At 60.2% G+C, this 14,139-nt stretch overlaps 1 protein-coding gene across 4 annotated transcripts in view; it reads left to right on the top strand.

Annotated features, from left to right (window-relative positions):
* The first annotated feature begins 220 nt into the window (after positions 1-220).
* The window catches only part of DENND3 (DENN domain containing 3), a 29,499-nt gene continuing 15,580 nt past the window's right edge, over positions 221-14,139 (top strand). For all 4 annotated transcript variants that reach the window (XM_056125054.1, XM_056125055.1, XM_056125057.1 and 1 more), the window contains exons 1-9: positions 221-380; positions 4,509-4,779; positions 5,720-5,835; positions 6,235-6,377; positions 7,421-7,532; positions 10,054-10,173; positions 10,257-10,475; positions 12,387-12,499; positions 12,695-12,850. In XM_056125054.1, coding sequence (XP_055981029.1) covers positions 279-380; positions 4,509-4,779; positions 5,720-5,835; positions 6,235-6,377; positions 7,421-7,532; positions 10,054-10,173; positions 10,257-10,475; positions 12,387-12,499; positions 12,695-12,850 — 1,352 coding nt within the window. In that variant the 5' untranslated portion in view covers positions 221-278. The remainder of the gene's footprint in view (positions 381-4,508; positions 4,780-5,719; positions 5,836-6,234; positions 6,378-7,420; positions 7,533-10,053; positions 10,174-10,256; positions 10,476-12,386; positions 12,500-12,694; positions 12,851-14,139) is intronic.

Genomic DNA, 14,139 nt, shown 5'->3' on the forward strand with positions numbered 1-14,139 from the left:
CCGGGCCCCGCCCCACAGCCGCGAAACCCAGTTCCAGCTCTTCACCAGCAGGTCCCGCCCACTAGCCCCCGCCCCCCAACAAGGCCCCGCCCCTCAAGGTCCCGCCTTCCAACCCGGAGCCGTCCTCCGGCCAGGCCCCGCCCCGGCTCCGCCCCGGCCCGCCCGGGCCCGCTGACAGCGTTCGCGGGCCGCGTTCCCGGCGGACGCGCGGGTGCGGGGCGGCGGCGGCGCGGCGGGGACGCGGGGCCCCAGCGGGCGGCCGGGGGCGCCGCGCTGCCATGGCGGAGGCCGCGCCGCAGCTCCTGTCGCCGCCGTCGGGGCTGCTGGAGCTGTGCGCTCTGCTGGGCCCGGCCCGCGACAGCCTCCGCCGCCTGGAACAGGTGAGGGCCGGCCAGGGAAACTGAGGCAGGCGGCGGGAGGGACGCGGGCGGGGCCGGTGCGGCTGCAGGGGTCGGCACCGGGCTCGCCGGGCGGAGCGCACCCGCGTCCCTTCCGCCCGCCGTCCAGCGTGCCCGGAGGGGGTGGCCAGCGACCGGACGATCGCTGCCCGCGGGACCCTCGGCCCCCCGATCGCTGCCCGCGGGACCCCCGGGCCCCCGATCGCTGCCCGCGGGAACCCCGGCCCCCCGATCGCTGCCGCGGGACCCCCGGCCCCCCGATCGCTGCCCGCGGCGCCCTTGATCCCCCGATCGCTGCCCTCGGGACCCCCGCCCCCCCCCATCGCTGTCCGCGGGACCCGCAGCCCCCGTGCACGCGCAGCCCTGGACGCACGTCGCCGCCTGACCAGCGCCCGGCGGGTGTCGGCCGCTGCCCGGCCCGGGGACAAAGAGGTCCGGACGCCGGAGGAAGCTGTGGGGGCGTTTCCTCCCCGGGCAGAGATTTATTATTATTTTTTTATTTTATTATTTGCATTTTGGGCCACACCCCGCGAGGCTCCTGGGTGCCTCTTGGACCCGCGCTCAGGAATCGCCCCGGCTGGTGCTGCGGGACGGAACCGACGGCCACGTGCAGGCCAGGGCCCTTCCTGCCCCACTCCGTAACTCCTGTCCCACCCTGCCCACTCGCCCGTGCCCCTCACCCCCGTGGCCGGGGCTGCCCCCTGACCCTGGGACACCACCGCTGGCCCCAGGCCCGTTTCCTTCTGCCGGTTTCAGTTGTGGCCCCCCTGCCGCATCTCCGATGCTTGGGCGGTTCCGACATGCCCACGGGTGACCTCACTGGTGGTCAGCCGGATGAGTCGATGGGAATATTTATGGTGGTGCTTTCCTGCAGGCCAGACGGCTGCTCCCCAGGCCATGGCGGCTGCGGCGCCACCAGTGACCTGGGTGGCCACCAGTGTCCCCTTTCTCCTGCTCTGCCTGCTGGGCCGAGGACAAGAAGGCTAGACAGAGTAGGAAAAGCAGCCTGGGTGGGGGTCTGCTGCAGAGATGCCTCTGAGGGACGCACCCCAGACCCCAGATGCCATCCCTGGCACTGCCCCGGTGCCCTGCTGGGGAGGCCCAGGGAACAAAGTCAAACAGAATAGTCACCAGAGAGACTGAGTTTTCTTGTAGAAATCCTACTTTCATTTTTAATTTTTTTTTTTGTTTTGTTTTTAGGTCACACTCAGCAGTGCTCAGGGCTGACTCCTGGCTCTCTGCTTAGGGATTCCTCCTGGCAGGGATTGGGGGATGCCGTTCCAGGGATGAGCTGGGGTCAGCTGCATGCCAGTCAGGTGCCCGACCCACAGTACCGTGGCCCAGAAGCTTGCTTTTAAAATACCTACCTTAGGGCCTGGAGAGATAGCACAACGGGCAGGGCGTTTGCCTTGTACGCGGCTGACCCAGGTTCGATTCCCAGCATCCCATAGGGTCCCCTGAGCACCTGCCTGGAGTGATTCCTGAGCGCAGAGCCAGGAGTAACCCCTGAGCATCACCGGGTGTGACCCAAAGAGCAAAAATTTGAAAAATACCCACCTTTAAAAAGTGAGATAAATGCACTTTTTTGCTTGTTGTTTGGTTTTGGGACCACGTCCAGCAGTGGTGCTTTCCTGAGTGCAAAGCCAGGAGTAACCCCTGAGCATCGCTGGCTGTGACCCAAAAAGAAAAAAAAATTGTTTTCCCTCTCCTTTCTCTTTCTTCCTGAGGCAGCGTGATTTGTCGTTCTGTTGATGATCCTTCATGGATGCATTACCAGCTCCTGCCCACACCACATACCCGTCTCTCTGGTTATGTGTAGCAGTTCTGTTTTGACTATCCCAAAGCTGCTTAAATACATTGAATTTTGTGTTTTATTTTTTTAAAAATTTGAGGGTTTGGGGGGGGCCACACCTCGCAGTGGTCAGTGCTCAGAGGGACTTTGTCCTGCAAGTGCTCGGGAACCATATGTGCTTGGGGGCCCGGGGATGGAACTGGGGCCTGCTGCAGACTAGGCCAGTACCTTAGCCTTGTCTATTCTGCCTCCTGTTTTATTTTACTTATTTATTTATTTTTGCTTTTTTTTGGGGTCACACACGGCGATGCACAGGAGTTCCTCCTGGCTCTGCCACTCAGGAATTACTCCTGGCGGTGTTCAGGGGACCCTATGGGATACTGGAAATCGGACCCAGGTTGCCCGCATGCAAGGCAAATGCCCTACCCGCTATGCTATTGCTCCAGCCCCCTCTAGCCCCTGTTTTATTTATTTTAAAATTCATGTTTTCAGTTTTACACTTTCTGTAACTGTGGTTTACAAGGTTGTCACAGGCATTCAGTATTCCAAGCCCAGTCCCCCCACACCACTGCACCTTCCGTCTACCGTTGTCTCCAGTTTTCCCACCACCTCTTATGTCTGCCCCCACGGCCTCCTGTTTTACTTTTTTATTATTTATTTATTTATTTATTTTGCTTTTTGGGTCATACCCGACGATGCACAGGGGTTACTCCTGGCTCTGCACTCAGGAGTTACTCCTGGCGGTGCCCAGGGGACCATATGGAATGCTAGGAATCGAATCCGGGTCGGCCGCGTGCAAGGCAAACGCCCTACCCGCTGTGCTATCTCTCCAGCCCCAAGGCCTCTTGTTTTAAAGATGGGTTTTGTTTCGGGACACCCCCAGAGGCCCCGGGCTGCTGGCCAGTCCTGCGGGGGTGTACTGGACTGAGCTCCCACCTCCAGCGTGTGTCCCCAGAGCTGACACCGCCTTCTAAAATCGCCGCCCCCGCCACACACTGTGGTTCGGGCATCCCGGTTTGGTGGCAGCTGGGACGAGCAGCCCAGAGCATGTGGCAGCCCCGGGTCACCTCAGCCTGCCTGCTGGGCAGAGGACACGAGAGCTGGCATCCAGGAACCACGTCCTTCGTGGCCAGGTTACCTTCCCGCCTCTCCTCAGTTGCTATGGGGATGGGGGACAGGCGGTGGCAGGCGGCTTCCCTCAGGTCAGCACCCAGGGGTGTGGCTGCTTCCTCAGGCAGAGCTCTGGTCCGTGCTGAAGGCCCGTTTGGGGGGTTGTGGTGGAGTGTCCTGGCTGGGAGAACTTTCTAGAAAAGCTGGTAAGGTGCCACCAGGTAGGGGCGTGCCCTGGTTCAGGAATGGTGCAGAGGGTTGCTGTTTCCATTTTCACCTCTCTGGTCACACTTGGCCCTGCTGGTGGCTCCTCCCAGCTCAGTGCTCACTCAGCAGTGCGCAGGGGTCACACCCGGGGTGCTCCCGCCTTTGAGCCCTTTTCCAACCCTGCGCCTGCATCATCACTTTTATTTATTATAGTTCTGGGAGAGTCACACTGGGTAGTGCTGGAGACTGCTCCTGGCCCAGTGCTCGGGGTCGCTTCTGGCCATGCTTGGGGAACTGTGCGGTACTGGGAATGCAGTCCAGGGCTCCCCCACACAGCGCCGGGCCCGGGGATACTCAGGGCAGGCGTGGGGGACAGGTGGGCCAGCGGCAAATGAGGAATGACAGGATGCAGTGGACTGAGCACTGCCACCTGGTCGAAAGCCAGCGTAGAATGCTGGTTCCCGGAACTGGAGCAATAGCACCGCGGGTAGGGCATTTGCCTTTCACGCGGCCGACCCGGGTTCGATTCCCAGCATCCCATATGGTCCCCTGAGCACTGCCAGGGGTAATTCCTGAGTGCAGAGCCAGGAGGGAACCCCTGTGCATCGCCGGGTATGACCCAAAAAGCAAAAAAAAAAATAAAAAAGAATAGGGGTCCCAGTGCAGCCCCGCCTCCTCTCAGTCTCAGCTCTGATGGCTGCAGTGTCCTGCAGGGGGGAGGGCGGGTGCAGGGGGTTCTGTGGGAGGAGGTTACCCAGGAAGGGCGGCTGAGGAGGTGATGGGGAGGAGGCTGAGGAGGCTGCCTGGGACCTGGCTTTGCTGCTTGAGGGTCTGCCCAGGCTGCATCGTGTCCCTCCCGGCCAGTGCCGGCCGTGCTATGGGCTCTGAGTTGTGGGGTGGCAGCCCGGGGCCTGAGCATGTGAGGGGCTACCCCTGTGGGGATTGTGGGTGCAGAGGGGCCCGGGAGGAGCCTGCGCCCAGCACCCGTCTCTGCCCCCTAGGCTGCCCAGAAGAAGGGAATGCGGGCCACCCCACTGGACCCCGAGGTGCTGTCGGTGTTTGTGCCCCCGTTTTTCTGCAAGGAGGACGGCCCCGAGGCCAGTGGCGCCCGCGGGACACTGGCCAAGACCCGGAGACGCTCGTTCCGCAAGAGGAAAGACAAACCCAGGATGGAAGGTGGGCACCCAGGGGGGCACCTGGGGCCAGACCTCGAGGACGTCAGCATCCCAGATGGTGTGGACTTACTTGCCCTGCCGCAGCTCTGCTTCCCAGGTACCTGGTTGCCCCCGTTCAGCCCTGGCCCCCTTGGCATGGGTCCCTGACAGGCCCGGGGGGGGGGGCGGGAGATGGGGCTACTGCTCCTAGGGACAGAAGCCGGGGGGCTGGGGGGATCTTGACTGACCTGCCAGGTCTTCCCCGGAGGAGGCTGAGATTCAGGGTGGAAAGGCTTGAACAGTGCCACAGTGGCACCCCCCAAGGCCCACACAGACCTTTGTCACTCCAGTAACACACAGACTTTTGTCACCCCCAAGAACATAGACCTGTTTAACCACCCCCCCACACACACACACCGGCCCACAGACCCGCATCACCCTCAGTACCACACACACCTGCATCACCCCCTGATAACACACAGACCTATCTCTCTCTCTCTCTTTCTCTCTCTCTCTCACACACACACACACACACACACACACACACACACACACACCAGTGCCACAGTACTGCCGTTGTCTGTCCCCTGTGTTGGTACCCATTACCTTGGTGTTTTGTTTTTTATTTGGCTTTTTGGGTCACACCCGGTGATGCTCAGGAGTTCCTCCTGGCTCTGCATTCAGGAATCACTCCTGGCGGTGCTCGGGGGACCCTATGGGATGCCGGGGATTGAACCCGGGTCGGCCATGTGCAAGGCAAATGCCCTCCCCACTGTGCTCTCGCTCTGTTCCTCCATTGACCTTAGTCTTGGTCTGACATGGCGAGGCTGCCAAACACCCCGTTTTCTGGTGGGGTTTGGCTGATGTAGCCCCTTCTGCCTGGCTCCGAGGCTGCCCCAGGGCCCAGCGCTCCCTGAGAGTTCGGGGGAGGGGACCGTACCCCTCTCCCGCCACTGTCCCGGGGAGGGTCACGGGCAGGAGCTGGCCCAGCCTGGACACGCAAGTGCCCGAGGGGGACACCGCGGGCCTGACAGCCTCCTCTCTGCTCTGGTCTCCAGGCGGCCTGTCTGTATCCGTCGAACCCCAGCAGGACCGCATGCACTTCCTCGTGCTGACAGACGTATGCGGGAACAGGACGTATGGCGTGGTGGCTCAGTACCACCGGGCCCCACAGGTGAGTGGGACATGCTCGGGGTGCAGGTAAGTGCGGGGCACAGTACTCAGTACCCCAGATGAACAGGGCACACTCACGGCGTGGGCTCAGTACTCAGTACCCCAGGTGAACGGGGCACACTCGCGGCGTGGGCTCAGTACCCCAGAGGAGACCCCGACCCAGCCCTTGCCCAGACCTGCCCCCCGGCCCACTTGGCCCCTCCTGCTTTGGGGGCCAGTGAGGGCAGCGGCCGTGGGCTGCGCCGGCAGCTTCTCTGCTCCAGTCATGTCCATCCTGTCCGGTGGAGCCACTCGGGTTCCCCTGCGGTGCCTGAGATCTCGGGAAGCGTGAGGGTGGCGCGGGCTTGGGTTCCAGGGTGAATCCGCCTGTGTGCCAGGCTGACCATGCGGTGCTTCCCAGGACGGGTCCTGCTTCTACAATGGCAAAGCACAAGGGGACGCAGCCCGGCCCAGTGCCAGCACCAGTGGCTGCTTTGTACCGTTCGCCGTATGCGTGATCTCCCGGTTCCCGTACTACACGGCGCTCAAGGACTGTCTCTCCTGGTGAGCGCTGGGCCCTGGCCATGCCCTGACCCACAGCTGTAAGGTCACAAGCCCTTGAGCCGGAGTGCGAGCCTCCCGCGGCTCCTGATCCTACAGCCGCCTTAGCTGACCCCATAGTCCCCCCTCAGCTGACCCACAATCCCCCTCACCTAGCCCACAGCCCCCAACCTGACCCACAATCCCCCTCACCTGACCCACAATACCCTCACCTGACCCACAACCCCCAATCTGACCCACAATCCCCCTCACCTGACTCACAATCCCCTCACCTGACCCACAACCCCCAACCTGACCCACAATCCCCCTCACCTGACCCACAATACCCTCACCTGACCCACAGCCCCCAGCCTGACCCACAATCCCCTCACCTGGCCCACAGCCCCCTCACCTGATTCATACTCCCCCCACTGCACCCGACCATTCTGGCCTGGTCCAGGGCCCCGGGATGTCCAGATCCTTTGGGCAGTGGTGCTGCTGGCCGTGGGGTGGTGATGAAGGTTGAGTAAAGCCCAGCTCTGTGCTGGGGACTAAGTATTGGATGGGGAGACGGGCAAAGGGCCGGGTGCCTTCTCTGTGGGAAGCCCCGGGTGTAAAGCCAGCAGCAGCCCAAGGTCCTCTGAGAGCCCCCAGGTCCGGCGGTCACCCCCGGGCACCCTTGGTGAGACTCCAAACCAAATGGTTAGCATGAAGAGAAAGACACTGGGGGTGTAAGTCATGCATGTGGGAGGCGCTTTCCAGGCTCTGTGGGTCTTTGGTGCTGACAGGTGTGAAGGTCCGAGGGCATGGGCCTGTGCCGGAGGGAGGCCCCCTACACGGACATGCGGTCCCTCTGGGCCCCTCTCTGTTCACAGGTTTGCCTGGACCCCTCTGGAGCTCCGGGCCAGGTCCCAGAGCATCTTGCAGCTGTTTTTCTGGTTTGGGGTCACACCCACTCCGGGGTCACTCCTGGCGGTGCTCGGGCACCCTCTGGGGTGCTGGGGATGGAACCACGTGCCAGGCCGGCGTCCTCCCCACTGTACTATCTCTCCGGCTCTTCCTTGCAGCCTCTTAACACACCTGAAGCTCTGTAAAGACTTTGAAGTCAACAACCACATCAAAGATTTCGCTGCCAAGCTGGCCTTGATCCCGAACCCGCCGCCGGGCCCGCTGCACCTGGTAATTCAGTCTCGGGTTTGTCTGGGTCTCGTGGCTGCCAGGGAGCCTCAGGGAGGATGGCTGCCGGTTCTGCCTCTGAGCCACCTTCTCTGGCTCCCCCCAGAAGCATCTGCCGAGGTGCAGGCTGGCAGTCAATACATTAGAGGATGGTCTTCTCACATGGCCAAATTGAAAACGCTCTTCATCTAAGTCGAGTTTGAGGCCGGGCAGTTGCCGGGATGCGTTGAGTAGTCATTGTCCTGTAGTCGTTGGCGCGAGTTTATTGCTTGCTGGGCAGACAGTGTAGAACTCGGTTAAACTTCCTTTTTGTTTCTGATCCTCCCTCTGGTGCTCAGGGGACCCTGGGCCTCTCCTGGCACCTCTTGGCCAGCCAGGCAGCGGTTTTAATGCTCAGGTTCGAGACTGGGTGCTGCTCGGACTGTGGTGCCCAGGACTCCCAGGGCCACCCTCCAGGGCTCTGTCCAGAGGTGCTTAGAGGACCCCGCGGTGCCAGATGGAACCGGGTCAGTGTGTCAGAGGCGGCGCTCTGACCCTCGCACCCTCTCTCCCTTCCCTGAACTTCACCTTCATGTGCTTGTCTAGAATAATGGGGCTTTAGATTTCGTTTCCTTACATTTTCTCCTCTGTGCTGTGATGAATGAAAAAGAACCACTTTTATTTTATTTTATTTTATTTATTTATTTAGCTTTTTGGGTCACACCTGGCAATGCACAAGGGTTACTCCTGGCTCATGCACTCAGGAATTACTCCTGGCAGTGCTCGGGGGACCATATGGGATGCTGGGAATCGAACCCGGGTTTGCCGCATGCAAGGCAAACGCCCTACCCGCTGTGCTATCACTCCAGCCCCGAAAAAGAACCATTTTTATATGTCACTATTCACCGAGCCACGGGGCTTGTTCCTCAGTTAGAGGCGCATTTCCCTGGCTGGACACATGAGATGTCAGTGGTGTTTAGTGACCTGAGGGTTTCCAGAGGCGGAGACTAGACACCCACATTGTCCTGCCCAGGAGCAGGCTCAGGCTGTTGAGCTCTTCAAGGAAATGCATCATTTCACTTGAGTTTCCAGACAGTGTGCCCACAGGAGACGCCTTCCTTAGCATGCCCACAGTGCCTTGCACTCACTCGAATGTGACTTAGACACAGATGGCAGGGCTGGTGTCAGCGTGCCACAGACTGAACCCCACAGTCAACGTTCAGAACCGTGCAGTGGGCCCCAAGGGAGCCACGTGCTCTGAGCCCAGTTCTCTGCCGTTTGTCCATCACTGACCACTGAGTGGTCAGCCTCACCATCAGGAGATGGGGTGAACCTTGTGGGGACAGTTAGGACTACTGATGATTTAAACAACAACAACAAAAATTTTGGGGGGGCCCACATCTAGCAGTGCTCAGGACTTACTCCTGGCTCTGTGCTCAGGGATCACTCCTGATGGGCTTGGGGACCATATGGGGTGCTGGGGATCAAACCCGGGTTGGCCACATGCAAGGTAAATTGCCCCACCCACTGGACTATCTCTCCGGCCCCTTAAATTTTTTTGTTTGTTTGGTTGGTTTTTGGGTCACACCTGGTGGTGCGCAGGGCTCATTCCTGGCTCTGTATGTGGGACCATATGTGGCCGGGATGGAACCCGGCTTGGCCACATGCCCTCCCTGCTGGTTTTCACAGCAGAGGTGGGAAAGGGCGCCGGATCGCTGCTTTGGGCTGCAGCTTGAGACCTGCTCTGGGCACAGCCCCAACGGGCTGTTTATGCGGCTCCAGGCCAGGCAACATCCGAAAAAGTCTTTAACAGTGTCCCCCCAACCCTGCGTTCTCAGGCTGGTCTGCCTGAGGCCCCCTGGGGCAGAGCAGGTGGCTGTGACCTTGGTCCTCTGAGAAGCACTCGGTAGTGGCCGCCTGCCCCTGTATTCTGGTCGTTTGGCTCCGGCCGTGCGGCTGAGGCCTCTCCTGCTCCACTCAGACACTCAGACCCTCTGCCCCAGCCTGTCCCTCGGCCGCGCTGACCAGCCTGTTTCCAGCCGTTACCCCCAGCTCCTCCCTCCTCCTGGCATTGGGGACCCCCTAGTCCCACCTGCTGGTGTTGGGGACGCCTGCTCTGCCTGCTTGTCTTGGCGGGGAGCCGGGAGCTGACATACCTGCCTCCTCTGTGGCTGCCGTGGTGGGGGCCTTAGCTGGTCGTGTCCTGCTCCCGTCAGATGCAGGGTCCCTCTTGGCCTTAAGGAGCTTCCCTGTGACCGGAGTCCCCCAGGATGCACGGGGGACTGCCGCAGGCCGAGCGTGAGGCCAGCTGACTCGGGGTCCTTCTCCCGGATGCACCAGAGGCAGCTGGCGTCACTCTGCCCCGAAAGCTGATCGTGGGGTCTTGGGGTCGGATGGAGCAGGCGCCGCCCATGATCCTGGGGACCACTGGGGGCGGTTCTGCGGGGGCTCCCTCTGCCCTCCTGGGCTCTGGGATGTGAGTGTCCCGCATCCAGCGCCCGGGGTTGCGGCCCTCTCCAGTCACGGCGCCCCCGGCCCCTCACAGGTCTTCAACATGAAGCCACTCCAGATCGTGCTCCCGTCCCAGGCGGACCCCGAGAGCCCCGTGGTGGACCTGGCCCTTCACCTGCCCTTCCTGAGCTTCACGCCCGAGAAGGTGCTGCAGGTGCGAGTCTGTTGCGGGCTCGGGTGGGGGGCCGGGGGGCCGTGCGGGGGGCTCACGCGTGCCGGCCTCCGCCCCGCCCACAGATCCTGGCCAGCCTCCTGACGGAGCAGCGGCTCGTGTTCTTCTCCTCCAGCTGGGCGCTGCTGACGCTGCTCGCCGAGTGCTTCCTGGCCCTGCTGCGCCCACTGCAGTGGCCGCACACCTTCGTGCCTGTGCTCTCAGCCCAGATGCTCGACTTCCTCATGGCGCCCACTGCCTTCCTCATGGGCTGTCACCTCGACCACCTCGGGCAGGTCAGCAAGGTGAGCGCACATTGGTCTATCTGTCTGGCTCCCCGTCCAGCCGAATTCCCGGGACCCCGGCCAGGACTCATGCCTGGGGATGGGGGAGGCGGTGGGGGGCGGTTCCCGGCCTGTTCTTGATACACGCACACACGCAGTGACAGAAACACACAGACACACACATGCAAACGTGTGCACGCACAGGCATGCACACAGTGTGCCCAGTCCCCATTCTCGTTCCACCATCACAGTCTTCGCTATGCTCCCGCCTCCACTGTGCTCCCTTCACTGTGCTCTTGGCCTCCTCTGTGCTCCTGGCCTCCACTGTGCTCATAGCCTCTGCTGTCCTTCTGGCTTCTGCTGTGCTCATGACCTCTGCTGTGCTCCCTTCACTGTGCTCCTGGACTCTGCTGTGCTCCCGGCTTGACTATGCTCCCTCCACTGTGCTTCCGCGTCCGCTGTCCTCCCGTCACTGTGCTTCTGGCCTCTGCTGTGCTCACGGCCTCTGCTGTGCTCTCTCCGCTGTGCTCCCAGCTTCACTGTGCTTAGGGCTGTGTGTGTTCACAGCCATGCCGAGGGTCCGAACCCCACATTCCCCAACACAGGTGGGTCAGGTGAAAGTTGTGTAGACGTGAGGGCCGGGAGCCAGGAGCCCCATCAAGTCTGGCCTCTGCTGCTCACTGAGCTGCTTCCTGAAGCCTCCGTCCGTCTGTCCTCCCCTGAGACAGGGTGGGGGACACACAGTCTCACAGACGGAGTTCTGCCTTTAGACACATACGAACACATAGGAAAGACATGCACAATCATAGACATAAACACATATGTGTGATGCATATACACAAGGCAAGACACACACATCACGGATATGTGTACACATACTACACACATGTACAAAACATGCATGTATATGAGGTAATGCAGTACACACACCCACAACGCACACATATGGAATATAATAAGGCAGCCTGTATACACTCATATATGTACATGCACGCACAACACAGAGACAGGTAAATGCATGTACACAATACTAAGGTACACGGCAATGTATGACACACGTGTATACACATACACAAGGCAGTGCGTGTGCACACAACACATATGCAGATATGCACATATTCATAACACAAGGTGATACATGCACATGTACAGAATAACACATAGTGATACGTGCGCACACATACTGGATACTTTTACACAGAACACACATGTGCACAACTATACACAGACACATGCATGTAACACACAGCACAGCGCAGCGAGCGTCTTTCCCTGGACTCCTGTTTGGGCAGGTATAAAGGTGTGCAGCTGTACAGGCAGTGGGCAGGTGGGCATTTAGGCGGCCAGACAGGCTGGCACACAGTCTCGCAGGACCCCTTTTGGCGATGTGTCAAAGCTCAGGACAGGTCATGGGTGTAGCTGAACATTTCTAGGTGCGTCCGATGGTGGGGCAGAGGCTGTGGAGGTGACCCCAAAGCAGCGCTCAGGCGCCATGTGGGCTGCTGGCTCCAGGGGCTGTGCCGGCCACTGGCGGGTTTGTCCCTGCCTGTCTGATCATGGGACGTGCAGGTGGAGGTGTGGACAGTGGCCCACAGAGTCTGTCCCGCAGAGCACGCAGTTGTTGTCCCCGTACTTCAGAAATTCCAAGTGTGAGCCTAGCCTGGCCCTCTGACTGCAGTGCTCAGACATTGGGCAGAGCCACGGAGCCGCTGGCAGACAGGTCGAGTGTCGGGTGTTGGCGGTGCTCTCATAGATTCTGGAATGTTCTCTCCAGCCTTCTTGAAGCCATACAAGCCGCGTTTGCACCAGGGTGGGGAGCCCCGAGAGGCACTGGAACGTGGGCTCCAAGACGAGCAGCCCCAATGGGCTCCAGTGATGCCTGCTCGGTGGCTGTGCAGAGCCCTGCACTCAGCACCTCGGGCTGCTTTGCAGGAAGCCGAGGGCTTGGTTCTCGTCAACATCGACAGTGGGAGTGTCACCCACTGCAGTGATGACGCGGCCATCCCCGACATCCCCCTGCCGGCAGCACAGACCTTCATCCAGAGGTGGGTATATGCAGGGCTGCAGCCCTCTCCCTCCTGGGCGCGGCCGGGGTCCCACTCACTCACTCGGGTTAGGATGGGTGGTCCCGAGAGCCAAGCGACAGTCACTCCCCCGGCTTATCTGAGGCACTGTGGCCCCTTCCCCCTCCACACTGCCGGCCCCTGCAGGCCGCGCTCAACCCGTGTCCATCCTCGCAGGGTCCGGAGGCTCCAGCTGCACCGAGAGCTCGACGAGGCCCACCTGGGTGCCAGCACGGACCTGAATGAGGCCCGCGCCCGCCGCCGGGCCTGGCAGCAGACGCTCAACAGCGAGGTACAGCACCTGGCACTGCAGCTGCTCGTCAGCATTTTCAGGTGGGTGAGGCCTAGCCCTGGGGCTTGCGCCCCAAACCCTATCTCCCCGTCCAGACCACGTGGTGGGGTGGACCCTGGAGTACATAGGTGGGCGCTGTCTGGGGTATGGGGGGTCTCTCCTGGGCAGGGGTGGGGCAGGCAGGTCATTCCAGGTGGAGGAGAGGGCCCGGGGTTACCTCATGGAAGGCGCCTTCCTTCTTCCCCTTCCAGTAATTTCCACCATTCGTGTCCTGCCTCTGCTGGGGGCCGGCATGTGAGTGGGACTGGCTGTGAGACAGCATAGGTTTTGATTGGGGTAAGCGGCACCGGGTGGCAGGTATGGCGGATGTGACGCAGGAGAGAGGAGACAATAGATCGAGCGCGATATACATGTGATGCGATAGAGACAGGATGCCATGTAATGTGTATGCTGTAACATGACATGCCTGGAATGATTCAACAGACACAGCGTGACACAATAGATTTAGCGTGTAATTACGTGATGCAATCGATGGTACATGACGTGATAGAGGTAGTGTGTGGCATGATAAGGTCATAACATGATGGGGATGTTCTATGGGATGATATGATGGGTACAAGAGAGCATGATGGAATATGTGGAATGAGGTGAGATTCACGTGGTGGGGTGATGTGTGGTCTGAGGTGATAGAGCCCATGTGATGGGTGATATGTAGTAATAGATACCACGTGATGTGATGTGGTGATATGTGGTGAGAGGAGATAGAGCCCTCGTGCTGGGGTGATGTATGGTCTGAGGTGGTAGAGACCACATGGTGGGGTGATGTGTGGTCTGAGGTGATAGAGCCCCCTGGTATATAGTAATAGATACATGATGTGATGGAGTGATATACGGTGTGAGGTGATAGAGCCCTCGTGGTGGGGTGATGTGTGGTCTGAGGTTTTAGAGACCACGTGGTGGGATGATGTGTGGGCTGAGGTGATAGCTTCACATGATGGGTGATATATAGTAATAGATACCATGTGACGTGATGAGGTGATATGTGGTGTGAGGTGATAGAGCCCTCGTGGTGGGGTGGTATGTGGCTTGAGCTGGTGGTTCTAGTATAGCCAGGACGGTGTGTAGTATACTGTCCTCCCATTGTTCATCGATTTGCTCTAGCGGGCCCAGTAACGTCTCCATCATGAGACTTGTTACTGTGTTTGGCATATTGAATAAGTCACGGGGAGCTTGCCAGGCTTTGCCGTGCGGGCAAGATACTCTTGGTAGCTTGCCGGGCTCTCTGAGAGGGGCAGAGGAATTGAACCTGGCTTGGCCGGGCTGGCTGCGC

The sequence above is a fragment of the Sorex fumeus genome, unplaced genomic scaffold, assembly GCF_029834395.1.
Source record: "Sorex fumeus unplaced genomic scaffold, SorFum_2.1 ptg000054l, whole genome shotgun sequence".
Lineage (NCBI taxonomy): Eukaryota > Metazoa > Chordata > Mammalia > Eulipotyphla > Soricidae > Sorex > Sorex fumeus.